The sequence below is a fragment of the Cucurbita moschata genome, unplaced genomic scaffold (genome assembly GCF_002738365.1).
Source record: "Cucurbita moschata cultivar Rifu unplaced genomic scaffold, Cmos_1.0 Cmo_Scf00028, whole genome shotgun sequence".
NCBI classification, from domain to species: Eukaryota; Viridiplantae; Streptophyta; class Magnoliopsida; order Cucurbitales; family Cucurbitaceae; genus Cucurbita; species Cucurbita moschata.
This window is the reverse complement of record NW_019268544.1, coordinates 2,799,684-2,818,531: the sequence shown is the minus strand read 5'-3', so window position 1 is coordinate 2,818,531 and position 18,848 is coordinate 2,799,684. Positions and strand designations below refer to the sequence as shown.

Genomic DNA, 18,848 nt, shown 5'->3' with positions numbered 1-18,848 from the left:
CCACGTGGCATGATCCTTGCCACCTCACCAGTTAGACGTGTCTAGTCGCCTAGGATACTTTTAAGAATAATAAATTATCCATATTCCTTGTGTGGGGCAATGTTCTCAGCGTTGTCCGATTCAACTTAGCTTGGTCTGAAACATCGAGCATCGCCTATGATTCGATTTATTGAGCGGTTGACCTAGAGTCGACTCTGCCACGTGTTATCTTGTTAGCCGTCCATTAGGGCGATCTTTTATGATTCACCCACCAAACTCAGCCCAGCCCAGACAAGACCAGCCCATCAATCTCCTGGATTTTAGTAAGAGATTAAACCGCCCAAGGCCCAGTCTATTATTGGGCCTACCAGAATCTATTACAACCCGCGGAAAAATTCTTTGTAGCTATACGGACACGTCTAATTAGGCGGTAAAATTCCGTTGCCATCTGATGTTTCAGTCGTCTCCGGTGATCTCTCTCCGGCCAAGCGATCGTTAATTTGATTCATCGAATCCGAAACTCAGCACTCGTATCAGGTCGGACTTTCCGCTTCCAACTTATAGTTACATTTAATCGCTTACTTGGTTGTTGGCTCAAACATCTTCGTTGCTTGCTGTTCTCACTGAATACCTAGACGCTATGTGGCGGAGGTACGGAAATGCGTCTGAACTACGTGTTTTGTCTGTTCTAATTTGCTCATTATGTTAATGTTATTTGTTCTTTAGTCATTTTGGTTGTCCTTCAAGTGCAACGTTTTCTTGTTTGGTTGAAAATGGACACGTTCTAATTCTTTGATCTCCCGAGGGTAATTGATATTCTCAACTGTTATGTTAAATGGAATTTGATGTGGCGATAAACGATAATTAGTTTCAATGTCCATGTTGTGTCTGAATTTGGATTTCCATGGTTTCAGTTACATCGGCTGATGCTTATAGATGACCTTATCGCATGATTTTCAGCAGGTCAATTCTGAAATTATCATCTCGTCAATCTGTTGGAAAGACATGGAGGCAGATTTCACCACAGGCAAGTAGAATTTCGCATTTTTGCGATCAGAATCCGTTTGGTACAATCCAGACGACATGAGAATTTGCAAACAGATGTTTGAAAAGTGTGTATCTGACTTACAAGCATATACGTAGTTCTTCATCTATATGCTTGTGGATGCATTTGGGCGGAAGCTTACAACATGGGGATCTTTTAACATACACAAACTTGCTATTTATGCTATTCTTTCTTGGCATTTCGATAATTTGCAACTCAGATGTTTAGAAATTAATTTTCGACTAAGCAGACACATGCATATGGCGTTCATCTGTTTGCAGCGTGCTTGTGGACATAGTTGTGTGGGCAGACTTTATTAACTTACTACATGGAGCCTTTTCTTTTAATATACACGAACTTGCTATTTGTACTGTTCTTGCGTCTGCCGTTGTTATTAATTTACAGTGTTAAAAATCTTGAAACCATTAATATATTTCTATTCTCATGATACACTCTATTTCGCCTTAGAGCTGTGAGACAAATAAAATGGGAGAATGAACTGCGTGTGTTGCAAAAGCCTGTCTCCAGTAAAATATACTGGCATGAGACTAAATATTTTTTGGTATAATTGTATACTTCTACCTATGTTTTCTGATTTGACAGGTTTTTGTTGCAGGTGCAATGTTGGCAGATATCACCTTGTATTTCTAAGAGAAGGGAACTTTCATCTGCACCCGAGCAAAATCTAAAGCCACAACCTACAAACGTGTCACCTACGTCTGGAAATTCTTTCCCAAAATATGTCTTTGGCGGTGTTGTTATTGGCGCTTCTGTTTTTGCAGCTTACCAAACTGGCTATCTAGACCAACTAACTGGTGGTATAGAGCAGAATAGTTCTGTAGAAACAACAAAGACAGTTCTTCTGAAAAGTGATTTGGACAATGTCCAACCTTTGGTGGTGCTCAAATTGGACTCATCCAGTAGAGAAGAAATTCAAAAATCAAATAGTCTTAGAGAAGAAACTGAGAGCTTGAATCCAATTGTGGAGTCCACTGAGCAGACGGTTGAGACAGATACCCACCTTCCTCATCTTGAAGCTTTGGATGAAGAGGAAGATGGTAGTCAGTTCCGAGACAGTCCCAGCATGGTGCCACAGGAAAACACTGAGGAGAAAGACTTTCCAGTATCTAGACAATGCATCAGTGAAGTGGAGGATAAGAATCTAGAATCTAAAACATCCACAGATGTAAATTTTGACATGCAAAGCACCAAGTCTAGTACTAGGGATGGGTCTGTTGAGGAAGTTAAAACTACACCAATGTCTAGCTCGACAGATGGAGCACCTGAACAAATTGATGTCAGAGTATCATCACAAGAAGATGAAAGTACAGAAGACAGACTGAAGGTAACTGAAGTTTATCCATTTGTTTCTTAAAATATATTCACTTCTTGCAAAAGCTGTGTAATTTAGTGTGAATTTGTCTATGCTGGTATCTATTCAGGAGTTGACTGATAAAGGTGAATCTGTAGAGAAGTCGAGCTCTCTTCTTGAGGCGTACCATTTGAAGGACAAGGCTGGCATGTCTTCTTTGGATGGAGGCGACAAAGATGAAACTAACAAGTTTTACAAAGATACAGAGGTCATTTACTTTTCCTTCTTTTCAATGGATGTACATTTTGTTGGAATTAAGTAAAAGAATCTTAGTCAAGCTCTAAATTATTGGTTATGAGATGTCAGGCTTTAATTGCTGAAATTGAAGAGTATAATGATGGCTACATATCCAAGGATGGAAAATTGATTGTTGATTTCTTACAAGCTATTCATGCTGCTGAAAAGAGGCAAGCTGAGCTGGATTCCCGTGTTTTTGCTGATGAAAAAAGAGCCCTGAAGGTATGGATCAATAGAAAATTGAATATCGTACAGTTTTGATTGTCTGTAATTAGTATATATATTAGTGGAATGTGACTGCCTGTTTTTGCTTTATACAGGAGAAGTTGGAAAAGGAATTGAGGGATGCTCAGGTTAGGGAACTTATGCATGCAGAAGAGGCCGCAATTTTAGACAAGGTTGCATTCCCAATTTACGAATTACATACGTGGACACTCTTGTAGACATATCAAGTGCACAGAGAACATGCATATGCCAGAATATGCATACGCGGACACTGTTATTGTGTTCCTCTCATTCTTATAAGTGGCCTTTTGGGCTTTTAATCATTTTCAGGAGTTAAAACGAGAAAGAACAAAATCAGCTGCTGCTCAGAAGTCTCTTCAAGAAAAATTGGAAGAAAAATATCAGAAGGAACTTGAACAGAAGGTGGAGTGTTTCTTTAATAACAAACAAGCTCAAGTTGCTGTTCCTTGAAAATAATTTTTAAAATTAATTTCATTGCAGGAAAATGAGGTAGAATTGAGGTTGAGATGTCGTGAAGACATGGCAAAGGCACAGTTAGCTGCGGAAATTGCGAGTGAGAAGGCTGCCCAGATAGAAAAGATAGCCGAAGCAAATCTTCATGTGAGCAATCTTGCATTAGTTATTGATTTATCAAGCTCAAAACGCCTTGCCCAGCCAGGAACTGGCTATAAGATAACATTAATAAAATTTACAGGAAAAAAGAAAAAAAAACTGGTTTGATCTCACAGTCGAGGGGAAATTTTCTTCATAAGATGCAGTATACTCATTAGTAATGTTTATGGAAATTGCTTCATGAGAATTTTACACAACAATAAATACATGTCAGCTGTACATTAGTGTAACAACTTCCTCAGCTTTTCCAGTGTAAATGTAAGAGGAGGAGTGGCTCTAAAAGTAAGGTCAACTTTGGATTATTGTATATGTAAGAAAAAACTTGGTTCAAGAGCCGCAGCTCAATGCCATGTGGCTTTTCTTGGTCCCTAAATGATTGTGGAAAGTGAAAACAATTTTTTTTCTCTCAATGTTGAAATATTGTTTGAGTGTCATTCTGACCAGAGACGAGAAGTAGTCTAGTCACAAATCTTCATTTTTCATACTGCTTTGATAAAATAGTTTATTTTTATTTTCCTTAGAAGAGAAGCGAACTTAATTGTCAATGTCGTGAATGTTCCAATATTGCTCTGTCTTTAGTCATGTTGTCATTGGTGCTGTTTACCGTCCTTAGTTTGTTCTTTTATTTTCCTTGATTGAATGCTATTGGCCTGAATACAGTCAATCAATCTATCAGTGGGCATTTTTTTATGTATAGAACTTTTTGCAGATAAATGCCCTGTGCATGGCATTCTATGCAAGGTCTGAAGAAGCTCGTCAGAGTCACTCAGCTCAGAAGATTGCATTGGTAAAGCTGTACTCCTACTTACTGATGATGTTTGCATTTCCTACACGTAGTAGAGAAATTGAAATCTAAACTTACTTTTGGAGAAAATTTTGTTTCCTTGCTGGTGCGTACATCTATATTAGTAGTTTCAATACTCTTGAAGGTGGTCATTGTTTCATCAGATTTACATCTTATTCATGCAAAGAGGGAACTAATAAACATTGAGATTAAACCGGTTATGAAAACTTATAGGTTAAGATAGTTGTAGCCAGGTCTCTCCCAAAGTATATGCATGCCTTATGTTCTAAATAAATCTAAAAAACTGTATGTTTTCAAAAACATAAAAAAGGGGGTACGAGAAAATTTGAAAACAATGTTAGTTTTTTATAAAATGGTACGCAAAAATTATGTTTAGTGGAGCTCCTTCTGAAAACATGGTCTGACTTTGATCTAAATATGAAGGCCAGGTTTTGACTCTGTAAAATTGCTTGTCTTGATGTTTGTGCTACAACATTTTCATTTTCTCTTCTTTTGTTGCTTCATGGGTGAATGGGCTTGGTTGTAAGCTTCGAATTGGAGATTCCTTTGTCGAAAATTTTCTAATTATCCTCTTTTTGTTATTTGTGCTGACTGGAGTATTTTCCATAAACTTTTTGGTATTTTCTGAAGATTTCTAATCCTGTCTTTTGTATTTCATTTGTTAAGAAAGTTGTTTCCTCTATATATTGGTAGTAAATCATTATGCTCAAGTGCAAGGTGTCTCGGGAATTTTAATGGCAGTAAATCATTTTTTATATTTTAGTAGCGCTCTTCCAACCTAATTAGTCTCAAAGTATTTATTCAACTATAAGTTATTAATCTTATAGGGGGCACTGGCTCTTGAAGATGCACTTTCAAGAGGTTTACCAATCCAGGCTGAAATAGAAGCATTACGAGTTGATCTTCAAGGCATTGATAAAGATTCTAACTTAGAGCTGATCCTTTCATCCATTCCGAAAGAAATATTGAATAATGGCTCAGATACTTTGTTGCGAATGACACAAAAGGTACTCTAATTTCTCCCCGGTTGGAAGACAAATTTTATCATTCTTCTCTCTTAAAATATTACATATTTTTATGATCCGCATCATTTTTCTTTTACTAGAATACTTTGAGGCTGCTTGGTTTCAGAGTTATTTGGTCATTTGGTCATTTGGTCATGGTGGCTACCTACCTAGAATTTAATATCTTATGAATTATCTTAAAAATCAAATGTAGTAGAATCATATGATTGTTCCGTGAGAATAGTCGAGATGCGCGTAAGCTGACCCATCACTCATGGATATCAAGAAAAAAATAGGGAAAACATGGTTGAATAGCTGTGGTTTTGAAAGTTAAGATGGAAGTGCGGAGAAAAAGGCAACGAAAGAAAACATTAGTGTGGTATAGAAGTTCTTCTATAGCTAACAACTTTTTTGGTTTTTGAGAAATTCTTACTACTTTCAACCTTATCTGTCAACGTGAATCGCCCTTCTGGGCAGTAAATCAAATCATCGTTTTACCTTTGCCATCTTTTCACCTAAATATATATTGAATCAAACTATCGTAATTCTATGATTTTATAGAACCGATGGTTTCTGGAATGTTGTTCAATGCTGTTTACTTGTAATTTACAATATTGATTATTTGATAATAAAGTTTTCATATTTCATGTGAAAGTATCAGCTAAACCACCACCCTGCATGCAGTTTGATACACTAAAAGCATCATTACGGCAATTGAGCTTGATCCCACCTGGTGGCGGTGGCATTTTGGCGCATTCTTTAGCCCGTGTAGCATCTTGGATTAAGGTACATTAAAAGGAAAAAAGCCTCCTTTAGCTTCCCACTTACTCTCCTCTACTGCTGTGGTTTCAGAACTTTCCTTGACCTCCTTTAGGTGAAGGAGGTTGACCAATCTGGCAGTGGGATTGAATCCATCATCAACCGAGTGGAGTCCTACTTAGCTGAAGGAAACTTGGCTGAAGCAGCACATACTCTAGAAGAAGGTGTGAAAGGCACAAAAGCAGAAGAGTTGGCTCATGATTGGGTTAGGCAAGCAAGAAATCGAGCCATCACGGAGCAAGCGCTTACCCTGCTTCAACTATATGCCTCATCAATAAGCCTTACATAATACCTCCGAGTAATTTTCCATCTCTCTGGTATCCGGGCACCGATTGTGCTTTCTTGATACTATATATTTGTTAGCTTCATGTCAAACCTCTTAGTCGAAGGTTCAATCTAATGAGCATCTGAAATTCTGTGTCTACCCAGGGAAATAACATGAGTTTTCAAGCGACGGAAGTGGTCAATTCTTGGTTTCCGCCATTCTTTATGTATTGACATTGATAAAATTTTTATGAAGAACAGATTTTACTCGAGAGTTTCTACTGCAGCGCGAAGAGAAGCAACAGCAGCAGCCATTCTTGCTCTTCTGAGAAAGGCCAAGCTCATTGTGAATGGAACTACTTGGTTCTTATTCTCACTGAGAAGCTCTGAATTTTCATTATACTGACTTGGCTTATTGCTTAGTTTCTAAATGCTTTGCTTTTGCTTGATCTGTTTGATTATAAGCACGTTTGGTGGTTAGCTCAGATCTGACTGGGGGAAGACCGAAGGGGACCTTGGTGGTATTATTTTCCTCTAGCTACTTGTGATTAGTTGTTCTCAAAGGATATTCATGTCTGAGATCGGGCATTAAAAATGTTTTAGGAATCGTCTTATTTAGAAATAGAAGATTCTTGTCGGACAAAAGACAATATTCTGACATAGGAGGCCTTTGTTGAGAGCTGTTTGGAGCCTAAAGTCTGATTTGTGGGGTTGTAAGTCTATGATTTTGAAAACTCTAGTCTAAGAAACTTGAGCTTTTGAGTAAAAGCTTAGGGAAACTATTTTGAGTACTGTGAAACCTTTTGAGTCTATTCTGTAAAATCAAGCTTGACAGCTCCATAGGGCAAATATAGGTTCAATATCTTTAGCAAAATACGCCCTAGTCTAAATCCTCGCCCTAGCTTAGCTATCTACTTTTCTGAAATTCTGGATTAAAATTAGTAAAACTATGGTTGGATGATGAACCCAACACAAGGATAGAGGAAAGAATGGGATTGGGTAAGGTGAAGTTGAAGTTGAAGTTCTTACTTTTCTAATTTTAATATTGCTTTAAAGATGCAGCCAGATCGGGTTCAAAAGTTCAACCATATTTGAACAAATAGAGACGACCATTTAATCAAGTGACCTTTCGAATTCTTTAAAGCCAAGTTTGTTAAAATTTAAGTATCGGTTCCGTTTCTTCTTTAGATTTCAAAATGTTATATTTTGCTTGATTTATTCAATTAGTTTCAATTTGATCACTACATTCTTACCATTGAATTTAGTTTTCATTCGGTTCAAAATGTATCAAAATTAATAATACAGGGACAAGATGAAATTTGACTTTATTTAGTGTGAAACTTAGATATAATAATATGCAATTACAGTCTTAATCAACTATATATATCATATAGTGGAAGTTTTAGGGTCTTAATCACAATTAGTGCCTAATCAACCACTATATAACATATTATTTGAGGATGGAACATGGGGATGGGCATGGGTAGAGAGAGAGTTTTAGAATGAACAGAAGGAACATGCGAGGTGACAGCTGAGCTAAATACAAAACTGCATAATAATGGCACTCAAAATTACCGAAGAATATTGTTCATAACATGCTCATAGCCGCCGCTGCAGTCCCAATCATTCCATTCCGATGAATGGCACTACCAACAAACTCTCCCCATAATTCCATTCTTATTATTACCATCTGCCTCCCAATTTTCTCATTATTTATCAATAATGCCCACATCTTTCACTCATTGTAAAAATTCACCTAAATCAACCGAGTATAATAAATAAGACTTTAATTACCATGGTAGACAAATAGTTAAATATAAGTGGTAGTCAGCTAGGACGCTAGCCCTCAAAAGGGTAGATTGTGAGAGCTCACATCGATTATTGGATGGAGGAATAAGTGTCATCGAGAACGCTAGGTCCCAAATGATGGTGGATTAAAAGATCTCACGTTGGTGGGAAAAGGGAATAAAACGTTCTTTACAAGGGTATGAAAACCTCTATTTAACAGACGCATTTTAAAAACCTTGAACGAAAGCCAAGAAGCGTAAATAAGATGATATTCGATAGCTGTGTAGTTGATTGTTACGGAATGAATTTGTTGGGGGTAATAGGGATTATTAAGTCAATTTTATATTATTTATTTTAGCTTCATTAGGTGCATCTCACTGTCCACAATACCTGTTCTTTTAATATAATACCTGTCTTTTATATGATTATAATTAAAGTAATCGTTGACAAAGTTTACAAATAAATAAATAAAGACGACGGAGGTGAAGCCGAGTCGAGCCGAGAAGCCTGCGGCTTGGCTTGTCGGTGGTGTATTAGTGAGTATGGTTGTGGAAAAAGCTCGAAATGATTAAGCTTCGTCGCCGTCTCCTTCTTGGTTTCCCATTCCAATCTCTGTATATTCGAAGACGTAATTCTCATACTTCGCGCAAAAAAGAAGAGAGAGAAAGAGAGCAGAAAGAAAAAGATCACAGCCTTCTCTCACTCTCTCTCTTTATGCTCGCGTCTCTTGTAAGAAACTGGTGAATGTATCAAAGAGCTTCTCCGTTCCAGTCTCTTCTCAGGTTCGTCCTTTCTCTCTCATTCTTTTTCTGGTAGATGAAATGGATTTGAGCTGGCTGCATTGGCGACGATGTAAATTCAGTGAAATCTCTGTTTCCGATTGGCGGATTTTTCTTCATTAGGCGATTGCTATTGTAATCTGGTAATCTGATTCATGTGTGTTGTGTATTAGATACTGGTTTGACTGAATAGTATATCAGTTGGACTTTTGATTCCTTGTTGCTGGATCTGCTTCGTTTCTATTCGAATTGGTTGGCGTTTATGTAAATCTATATCCTGTGGGTTTTAGTTGCTTGGATTTGAATTCATTTTCCTCTTTAATTGTTAATGGAATTTGATTTACTGGAGAAAAGCGGAATCGCGTGGCCCGTAGAGTATAGACTCTCTATATATGTCGGGGCGTGGTATGGAAAATAATTGCACATTAATCTTGCGTACCTTTAATTGGTTCAATTAGTCTTGGAACCGCTACTTCAAGCATTGCTGTTTGTCTTGTTTTGTTATCTACATGTTAGTTGTATGGAAATGATTGGGTGTTATCGAATGTTTGGATTCGACATTGTAATCGTGCTCTCTAATATGGATTTTTCATGATTGTTTTGCAGGAGGCTGCTAATCTTTTAGTCATTTTTTTCGTAGATCTGAAGATTTCCGAGATTCTGTTTCATCTTCATTCAATCTTAAAGGGAAGGGAAACTGGCGGCGACACTGACTTGGAGACTAGCTGCCAGCAACGGCAGCAGTCATCCTACTAATGATCTGGTATATTGCGGTCTCCATTTTAAATGTTGTCATGAATCTCTCTTCAATCAATTATATAACTCAGTTTTAATGGTAAACTGAAGGTAGATTTGTAAATTAATTTTTCCATTATCAATTTTTGCATTGAGCACTTATGAAGACGGTAATTTCATTGTTTTGAATGTGAGCATGTCTAATACTGAAGCATATCAAGAAATCAGATTCTGAACTCATAATTACGCCTATTTAGTTATTTGGCTATCTGAGCTTAATAATGTATGAGGTAGAACTTAGAAGTGGCAACGGATGGCCGTACTGGTTTATTGAATTTCAAAGCTAGCCATATCACTGCAGTTTTCTTGGGGATCTCATCTTCAACTTGGTAACAATGGTTTGATATTTACCCCTGTTTACGTATTGGGGGAAATACAATAAGCTGCTGGAGGAAGTTCTATGTTTGCTTATGCGTAGCCTATCATCTCTATTTTGTGGGACATGTCACGGTATCTAGTAATAATTTCTACGTTCAATTGTTGTAGGAGAAAAATATGAATGGAAAAATTCAAGATTCAGAGCCTCCTACTCCGCATGCTATTATGAAGATGGGCTCCAGGTAAAACTAAAGTTGAATGTTTATTTATTTATTTCTTTAAGTTCATCGTAGGTTTGAAAGATGCATATTCCGGGGACAACTAAGATGCATTTATTTATAGGCATCCTTATATGCATTTATTTTGATCATATGTCTAGCAGAGATCGCAATAGCATGGAAGACCCAGATGGGACGCTGGCAAATGTTGCTCAATGCATTGAACAGCTCCGACAGAGTTCCTCCCCTGTGCAGGAGAAAGAATTTTCTTTGAAGCAATTGCTGGAACTTATAGATACACGTGAGAGTGCATTCAGTGCTGTTGGATCTCACTCTCAAGCAGTTCCAGTACTAGTTTCTCTTCTCCGCTCAGGATCCCATGGGGTGAAAATACAAGCTGCTACTGTTTTAGGTTCCTTGTGTAAGGAAAACGAATTAAGGGTAAAAGTTCTGCTTGGAGGATGCATCCCCCCATTGCTTGGTCTCCTCAAATCAAGCTCGTCAGATAGTCAAGTTGCTGCTGCGAAGACCATTTATGCTGTTTCCCAAGGTGGTGCTAGGGATCATGTTGGATCAAAAATATTTTCTACTGAGGGGGTTGTTCCAGTGCTCTGGGAGCAGCTACGCAATGGGCTGAAATCTGGAAATGTTGTTAGCTTATTGACTGGAGCTTTAAGGAACCTCTCAAGCAGCACTGAGGGATTTTGGTCTGCAACTATTAATGCTGGCGGTGTAGATATACTAGTGAATTTATTGGCAACAGGAGAGCCAGATACTCAAGCAAATGTGTGCTTTCTCCTTGCACGTGTGATGATGGAAGATGCATCTTTTTGTTCCAAGGTTTTGGCTGCAGAGGCTACAAAAAAACTCCTCAAATTAATAGGCCCCGGCAATGAAGCTTCTGTTAGAGCAGAAGCAGCTGGTGCTCTTAAATCTCTTTCTGGTCAATGCAAAGAAGCACGTCGTGAGGTAGCAAGTTCAAATGGCATTCCTGCCTTGATAAATGCAACAATAGCTCCCTCAAAAGAATTCATGCAGGGTGAGTATGCTCAGGCGTTGCAGGAGAATGCTATGTGTGCTTTAGCAAACATTTCGGGGGGTTTATCTTATGTCATCTCAAGTCTTGGACAAAGCCTTGAGGCATGCACATCAGCTGCTCAAACTGCTGATACATTAGGGGCTTTAGCATCAGCTCTTATGATATATGATAGCGAAGAAGAATCCACCAGAGCATCAGATCCTATCAATGTTGAACAGACTTTAGTAAAGCAGTTCAAATCTCGTGGAACCTTTCTTGTGCAGGAACGGACCATAGAAGCATTAGCTAGTTTGTACGGGAATGCTATACTTGCAGTCAAACTTGCAAATTTTGATGCAAAACGTTTACTAGTTGGTTTGATCACAATGGCGACCAATGAAGTTCAGGAAGAGCTTGTAAGAGCTCTTCTTACTCTTTGCAAAAATGAAGGTAGTCTATGGCGTGCCCTTCAAGGCCGTGAGGGCATTCAGTTGTTGATTTCACTCCTTGGACTCTCATCAGAGCAGCAGCAGGAATGTGCAGTTTCTTTGCTTTGTCTTTTATCCAACGAAAATGATGAGAGCAAATGGGCTATAACTGCTGCTGGTGGTATACCTCCATTAGTTCAAATTCTAGAGACTGGTTCTGCAAAGGCAAAAGAAGATTCTGCAACAATTCTTAGAAATTTATGCAATCACAGCGAAGACATACGTGCATGTGTTGAAAGCGCTGATGCTGTTCCTGCATTGCTGTGGTTGCTCAAGAATGGAAGCTCTAATGGGAAAGAAATTGCAGCTAAGACTTTGAATCATTTGATTCATAAATCTGATACAGCAACTATCAGTCAGCTCACAGCATTATTAACCAGTGATTTACCAGAATCTAAAGTCTATGTTTTGGATGCTCTTAGAAGTATGCTTTCTGTGGTCCCCCTCAATGATATAGTGCGTGAAGGTACCGCTGCAAATGATGCGATTGAGACAATGATTAAAATATTGAGTTCTACTAGAGAAGAGACACAGGCCAAATCTGCATCATCTCTAGCTGGAATTTTTGAGATCCGGAAAGACTTGCGTGAAAGTGGCATTGCTATTAAGACTCTCTCATCAGTCATAAAGCTACTTAAAGTTGAATCTGAAAATATTCTAGTAGAGGCATCCCGTTGTCTTGCTGCAATATTTCTCTCAATCAAGGAGAACAAAGACGTGGCTGCTGCTGCTAGAGATGTTATCTCTCCCTTAGTTGCACTTGCAAACTCTGTTGTTCTGGAAGTTGCAGAACTTTCAACATGCGCTCTGGCAAATCTTCTACTTGATAATGAAGTTTCTGAGAAGGCTGTTACTGAAGAAATTATTTTGCCTGCCACTAGGGTTTTGCGTGAAGGCACAATGTTCGGAAAGACACATGCAGCGGCAGGAATTGCTCGCCTGCTTCGTTGTCGCAGAATTGACCATAGCATCACTGACTGTGTGAATGGTGCAGGAACTGTCCTCGCGTTAGTTTCATTTCTAGGATCTGCAGACACCAGGACTGCTTCCACATCTGAAGCCTTGGACGCACTTGCTATTTTATCTAGGTCTGAAGGGGTTAGCGGACATATGAAACCTGCATGGGCAGTTTTAGCTGAATTCCCTCAAGGCATTTCCCCAATTGTTGCATCCATTCCTGATTCCACTCCTATACTACAGGACAAGGCTATTGAGGTATTAGCACGACTTTGCCGGGATCAACCTGGTGTTATAGGAGAAGAAGTAATCACTGCATCTGGATGCATAGCTTCTGTTTCTAGGAGAGTGATCAATTCCACAAATATAAAGGTCAAGATTGGAGGAACTGCCCTTCTCATATGTGCGGCTAAAGTTAATCACCACAAACTGTTGGAAGATCTTAATGCATCAAATTCATGTAGTCTACTCATTCAATCTCTTGTTGCAATGCTAAGCTCTTCACAGTCCTCTACTTCGGGTAATCAGAGTGATACTGATATGGAATTTATTAGCATATATAGACTTTCCAGAGAAAATACTGATGGTTCAGAATCCAATAAAGCTACTGCTGTTATTTATGGTGTGAACCTGGCAATATGGCTACTCTGTCTTCTTGCCTGTCACGACGAAAGAAGTAAGACTGTGATCATGGAGGCTGGAGTAGTTGAAGTTCTCACAGATGGAATATCGAATTATTATTCACAGTACGCTCAGGTGATTAACTTCTTACATCTTTCATTGCTGCTTCTAAATGGTGTTCAAAACTTGTGGTGGTTTTAGATATTGCTGAAGTGGATAACGCCTATACTTTTTCCATGATTCATTATTCTTTGTTTGGTAGTTTACTCATTTTGGATTCATATTCATATTTAATGTTACTGTTCTTTTGCTTATTGAATTTTCACACAGATTGACTTTAAAGAGGACAGCAGCATATGGATATCTTCTCTACTGCTTGCAATTCTGTTTCAAGACAGGGATATAATACGAGCACATGCAACCATGAAATCTATACCAGTGATTGCAAATTTACTGAAATCCGAGGAGTCAGCAAATAGATATTTTGCAGCCCAGGCCATAGCTAGTCTAGTTTGTAATGGTAGCAGGGGTACCCTGCTGTCGGTTGCAAACTCTGGTGCAGCAGGGGGATTAATATCCTTACTTGGCTGTGCAGATGCTGATATTTATGATCTTCTTGAATTGTCAGAGGAATTCATGCTGGTTCGTTATCCCGAGCAAGTTGCTCTAGAGAGGTTGTTTAGGGTAGATGACATAAGGACTGGTGCTACTTCTCGAAAGGCAATTCCAGCGCTTGTTGATTTGCTCAAACCAATTCCAGATCGTCCAGGAGCACCTTTTCTAGCCCTTGGGATTTTGACCCAGCTTTCAAAAGACTGCTCATCAAATAAGATTGTAATGGTAGAATCAGGGGCTTTGGAAGCATTGACCAAATATCTTTCACTTGGACCACAAGATGCAACCGAGGAAGCTGCTACTGATTTGTTAGGAATTCTATTCAGCAGTTCTGAGATACGGAGGCATGAATCTGCATTTGGTGCTGTCAGTCAGCTTGTAGCTGTTCTACGTTTAGGTGGAAGGGGTGCGAGGTATAGTGCTGCTAAAGCATTGGAGAGCCTCTTTTCTGCTGATCATATTAGGAATGCTGAAACTTCCAGACAAGCTGTGCAGCCCTTAGTTGAGATTCTCAGTACTGGCATGGAGAGGGAGCAACATGCTGCCATTGCTGCCTTAGTCCGTTTATTAAGTGAAAACCCTTCAAGGGCCCTTGCAGTTGCAGATGTTGAAATGAATGCAGTTGATGTCCTTTGCAGGATTCTTTCATCAAATTGTACAACGGACTTGAAGGGAGATGCTGCTGAGTTGTGCTGTGTACTATTTGGAAATACAAGAATCAGATCTACGATGGCTGCAGCAAGATGTGTTGAGCCTTTGGTTTCACTTCTTGTGACCGAGTTTAGTCCTGCTCAGCTATCAGTTGTCCGTGCGTTGGATAAACTTGTTGATGATGAACAACTAGCAGAACTAGTTGCTGCACATGGAGCTGTTATTCCTCTTGTAGGGCTCCTCTATGGTAGAAATTACATGCTTCACGAAGCAGTGTCGAGAGCACTTGTGAAGTTAGGTAAAGATAGACCTGCTTGTAAAATGGAAATGGTAAAAGCTGGAGTAATTGAAAGCATTTTAGATATCCTCCTTGAAGCGCCTGATTTTCTTTGTTCAGCCTTTGCTGAATTGCTTCGTATACTGACTAATAATGCAAGCATTGCCAAAGGACCATCTGCTGCAAAAGTGGTTGAACCTCTTTTCCTATTGCTGACAAGACCAGAATTTGGACCTGATGGACAGCATAGTGCACTGCAGGTTCTTGTTAATATTTTAGAGCATCCTCAATGTCGTGCTGACTATACATTGACCTCTCACCAAGCTATTGAACCCCTTATTCCTTTACTTGATTCCCCAGCTCCAGCTGTGCAACAACTGGCAGCTGAGCTCCTATCGCATTTACTTGTGGAAGAACATCTGCAAAAGAATTCAGTTACGCAGCAAGTAATTGGTCCTTTAATACGAGAACTTGGTTCTGGTATACAGATATTGCAGCAGAGAGCTGTCAAGGCTCTTGTCGGTATTGCACTAACGTGGCCAAATGAAATAGCAAAAGAAGGTGGTGTCAGTGAGTTGTCCAAAGTCATTTTGCAAGCTGATCCTTCACTTCCTCATTCATTGTGGGAATCTGCTGCCACTGTTTTAGCCAGTATTCTACAGTTCAGTTCCGAATTTTATCTGGAAGTCCCAGTTGCTGTGTTGGTCAGGTTGCTTCGTTCTGGATCAGAAAGCACGGTGGTTGGTGCACTGAATGCTTTACTTGTGCTAGATAGTGATGATGCAACTAGTGCAGAAGCAATGGCAGAAAGTGGTGCAATTGAGGCACTGTTGGAACTTCTGAGAAGCCATCAATGCGAGGAAACTGCAGCTAGACTACTGGAAGTACTGCTTAATAATGTGAAGATCAGAGAAACCAAGGTTACTAAATCTGCAATTGTACCATTATCCCAGTATCTCTTGGATCCTCAAACTCAAGCTCAACAACCAAGGTTGCTGGCAACTTTGGCACTTGGTGATTTGTTCCAGAATGAAGGTCTTGCTAGAAGCGCGGATGCTGTTTCAGCTTGCCGTGCTTTGGTCAATGTACTTGAAGATCAACCAACAGAAGAAATGAAAGTGGTAGCAATATGTGCCCTGCAAAATCTTGTTATGTGCAGTCGATCAAACAAAAGAGCAGTTGCAGAGGCTGGTGGTGTTCAGGTGGTATTAGACCTAATTGGGTCCAGTGATCTAGAAACATCTGTTCAGGCCGCAATGTTTGTTAAACTCCTTTTCTCAAATCATACCATCCAGGAATACGCCTCCAGTGAGACAGTTAGGGCTATCACTGGTAATTTCCCTCAACCCCCTCACATGCACTTACATACATACATATTGACATTGATAGAGTTGGCTTTGTTTTGTTATATCAACTCCTCATGTCTACTACATGGTTGAATTGTTGTATTCCCCTTTTTATGTTCCCAGATTGCATTCTATAATTAATCAACAGCTTTCTGAACAATTTTTTCGCCTTCATAGAATTGCTTTCTTGACTTAGATGCTTTGCCTGCCTCGGAAGATATAGTGTCATTAACAAAATTTGGTCTTGCAGCTGCTATTGAAAAGGACTTGTGGGCCACTGGAACTGTGAATGAGGAGTACCTGAAGGCCCTAAATTCTCTTTTTAGCAACTTCCCACGACTGAGAGCTACTGAGCCTGCTACACTAAGCATTCCTCATCTAGTAACATCCTTAAAGACTGGTACTGAGGCAACTCAAGAAGCTGCATTAGACTCCCTATTTCTTTTGAGACAAGCCTGGTCAGCCTGTCCAGCTGAAGTTTCAAGAGCTCAGTCTGTTGCTGCTGCAGATGCCATCCCTTTGCTTCAGTATTTAATTCAGTCAGGCCCTCCTCGTTTCCAGGAGAAGGCTGAGTTTTTGTTACAGTGTTTGCCGGGAACATTATTAGTTATAATCAAACGTGGCAACAATATGAAGCAGTCAGTAGGAAACCCCAGCTTATTTTGCAAACTCACCCTTGGCAATACTTCACCCAGGCAAACGAAGGTAATGTTCTCCATCCTTGTATATTTTGCATTCCTAGTTTTTGCACCTTTCTAGTAAAAATATTGCAGACAAGCTAAATATTTATATTGCTAATGATAGTTGCTATACTCAACTAATTACTGGAAACTATATTCTGTCGACATGCTCGAATAATGTGGTTTCATTCTCTTTTTGCATTTACGGTTTCATTCCACATTTATCATCTAAACCATCGTGTCTAACCATATATGAATACTTTTTTTTTGTACATTTCACAGAGGAAATTCCACAATGTCTCACTTCTAAAACTGCGAGTAGAACGGTTTCAAGAGAATATTTGTAGTGCTTATAAGAATGTATCTTAAAACTTGTCACTGCAATTCAGGGACAACGCAGTTTCTACATTCTTAACTTACAGATTTAGGGAAAAAGCCTTCCACACTATCTTAGTGTCAAAATATAGACGATGCTACGTTATAATCGTGGTGTCATCCCCTAATTTTATTCTATTATAACCAATATTGTCATCTCTTCTCTTGCATCATTTTCTCATTTTGTCTCATATTGCTAAACTGTAACCTCCCTTTGAAACTTGTTCAGGTTGTATCAACTGGTCCTAATCCAGAGTGGGATGAGAGTTTTGCTTGGTCCTTTGAGAGTCCACCAAAAGGCCAAAAGCTTCATATTTCTTGCAAGAACAAGAGCAAAATGGGGAAGGTAAATCTCTTCAATCTTTCTTCTTCTCTTTTCTTTTCTTTTCTTTTCATATGAAAGTTTCTACAACTAGTTTTCTCTGTGTAATAAAACAGAGTTCTTTTGGAAAAGTAACAATTCAAATCGACAAAGTTGTAATGTTGGGAGCGGTTGCCGGCGAGTACACACTGTTGCCTGAAAGTAAAAGTGGTCCTCGAAATCTGGAAATAGAATTTCAGTGGTCTAACAAGTAAGCAACCATTGCTCATGTAGGAGACCAGCCCTTCCCTTCCCTTCCGGAATGATTTTTTCAATTTATTTTCAATTTTGGGTATTTATCATGATAGTGTATATAGTATAGTATACTCTCCATGTTTTTCTTTTAGTTTATATAAATAGCAATTTGTCAAAAGAAATCTCTCTGGAAATTTCCTTTCACTAGTTTTCTGAGATGAAAAGATTTGCTCTTCAAGTGCTTGTCAATTTTTTAGGAAAAGTAATGTATGATTTAATTATGTAACTTTTTAGTGTGTGAAAATTCAGTGTATGGATACATAGGACCTCTAATAAACGTGTTCTGAACATTATTCTTTTGAATTATAGGAATCCTCGTTCCTCACATCCAAACAATAATGCTTTTTCGATGTGATTTGTGTTACTATGTTGAGCATATGTTTAAAAAACTGAATCGCTCCTTTATTGATATGATGAATTAAGTAAAGAATCTGTCGTTTATATTTTGAAGTCAAGTGCTGCAGCTGAATGACAATGAGTGCGTTCCAGTTGTGTACTGTTTAGAGGATATGTTTGAAATATGAATTTCATCTTTCATTAATGTAATTCAAACAATTTATTATTTCAATTCACAAGCGTCGTCTCAATTAGACGATAAGCTCATCTCTTGTACCGGTTGAAAATTCTCAAGAGTGAGTCTCATATTAATTAATTTAGTGGAATATCATGAGTTTATAAGTGAGGAATACTATTTCCATATCGGAATGAGGCTTTTTGGGAAATACCAAATCAAAGTCTTGATAGAGAATTTAATAATATACTATCGTGGAGAGTCCTGATTCCTAACCGGACCACCACTTTAGTGCCTTGATAGGTTTATCAAAAATTCTTTCATATTGTATTTTATTATTCGATATTTTTACGTCGAAATTGAATATAGCATAATTAATCGTTATTTTTATGTTGCCTCATAAATTATATTC

The 18,848-nt window shown here is 38.7% G+C and overlaps 2 protein-coding genes across 6 annotated transcripts; both read left to right on the top strand.

The window, feature by feature from the left end:
* The first annotated feature begins 128 nt into the window (after nt 1–128).
* Nucleotides 129–7,035, top strand: LOC111463476 (MICOS complex subunit Mic60-like). Of its 3 annotated transcripts, XM_023107423.1 has the most exons (13): nt 129–630; nt 940–1,006; nt 1,641–2,369; nt 2,467–2,604; nt 2,703–2,855; nt 2,954–3,031; nt 3,189–3,281; nt 3,360–3,479; nt 4,201–4,278; nt 5,124–5,303; nt 5,985–6,086; nt 6,175–6,417; nt 6,549–7,035. In XM_023107423.1, exons 1-12 carry the CDS (start codon nt 620–622, stop codon nt 6,406–6,408), a joined length of 1,983 nt encoding a protein of 660 aa, XP_022963191.1. In that variant the 5' UTR covers nt 129–619; the 3' UTR covers nt 6,409–6,417; nt 6,549–7,035. The 3 variants fall into 3 exon arrangements, with proteins under 3 accessions (XP_022963191.1, XP_022963189.1, XP_022963192.1); XM_023107421.1 differs by having other exon boundaries at nt 6,175–7,035; XM_023107424.1 differs by having other exon boundaries at nt 130–630; nt 943–1,006; nt 6,175–7,035.
* Nucleotides 7,036–8,767: 1,732 nt separating this feature from the next.
* On the top strand, nt 8,768–18,261 carry LOC111463106 (protein CELLULOSE SYNTHASE INTERACTIVE 1-like). Of its 3 annotated transcripts, none has more exons than XM_023106922.1 (8): nt 8,768–8,953; nt 9,557–9,713; nt 10,232–10,305; nt 10,446–13,500; nt 13,696–16,240; nt 16,505–16,959; nt 17,539–17,655; nt 17,748–18,261. In XM_023106922.1, exons 3-8 carry the CDS (start codon nt 10,241–10,243, stop codon nt 17,883–17,885), a joined length of 6,375 nt encoding a protein of 2,124 aa, XP_022962690.1. In that variant the 5' UTR covers nt 8,768–8,953; nt 9,557–9,713; nt 10,232–10,240; the 3' UTR covers nt 17,886–18,261. The 3 variants fall into 3 exon arrangements, with proteins under 3 accessions (XP_022962690.1, XP_022962688.1, XP_022962689.1); XM_023106920.1 differs by having other exon boundaries at nt 10,443–13,500; XM_023106921.1 differs by lacking the exon at nt 8,768–8,953 and adding an exon at nt 8,982–9,093 and having other exon boundaries at nt 10,443–13,500.
* The last annotated feature ends 587 nt before the right edge of the window (nt 18,262–18,848 follow it).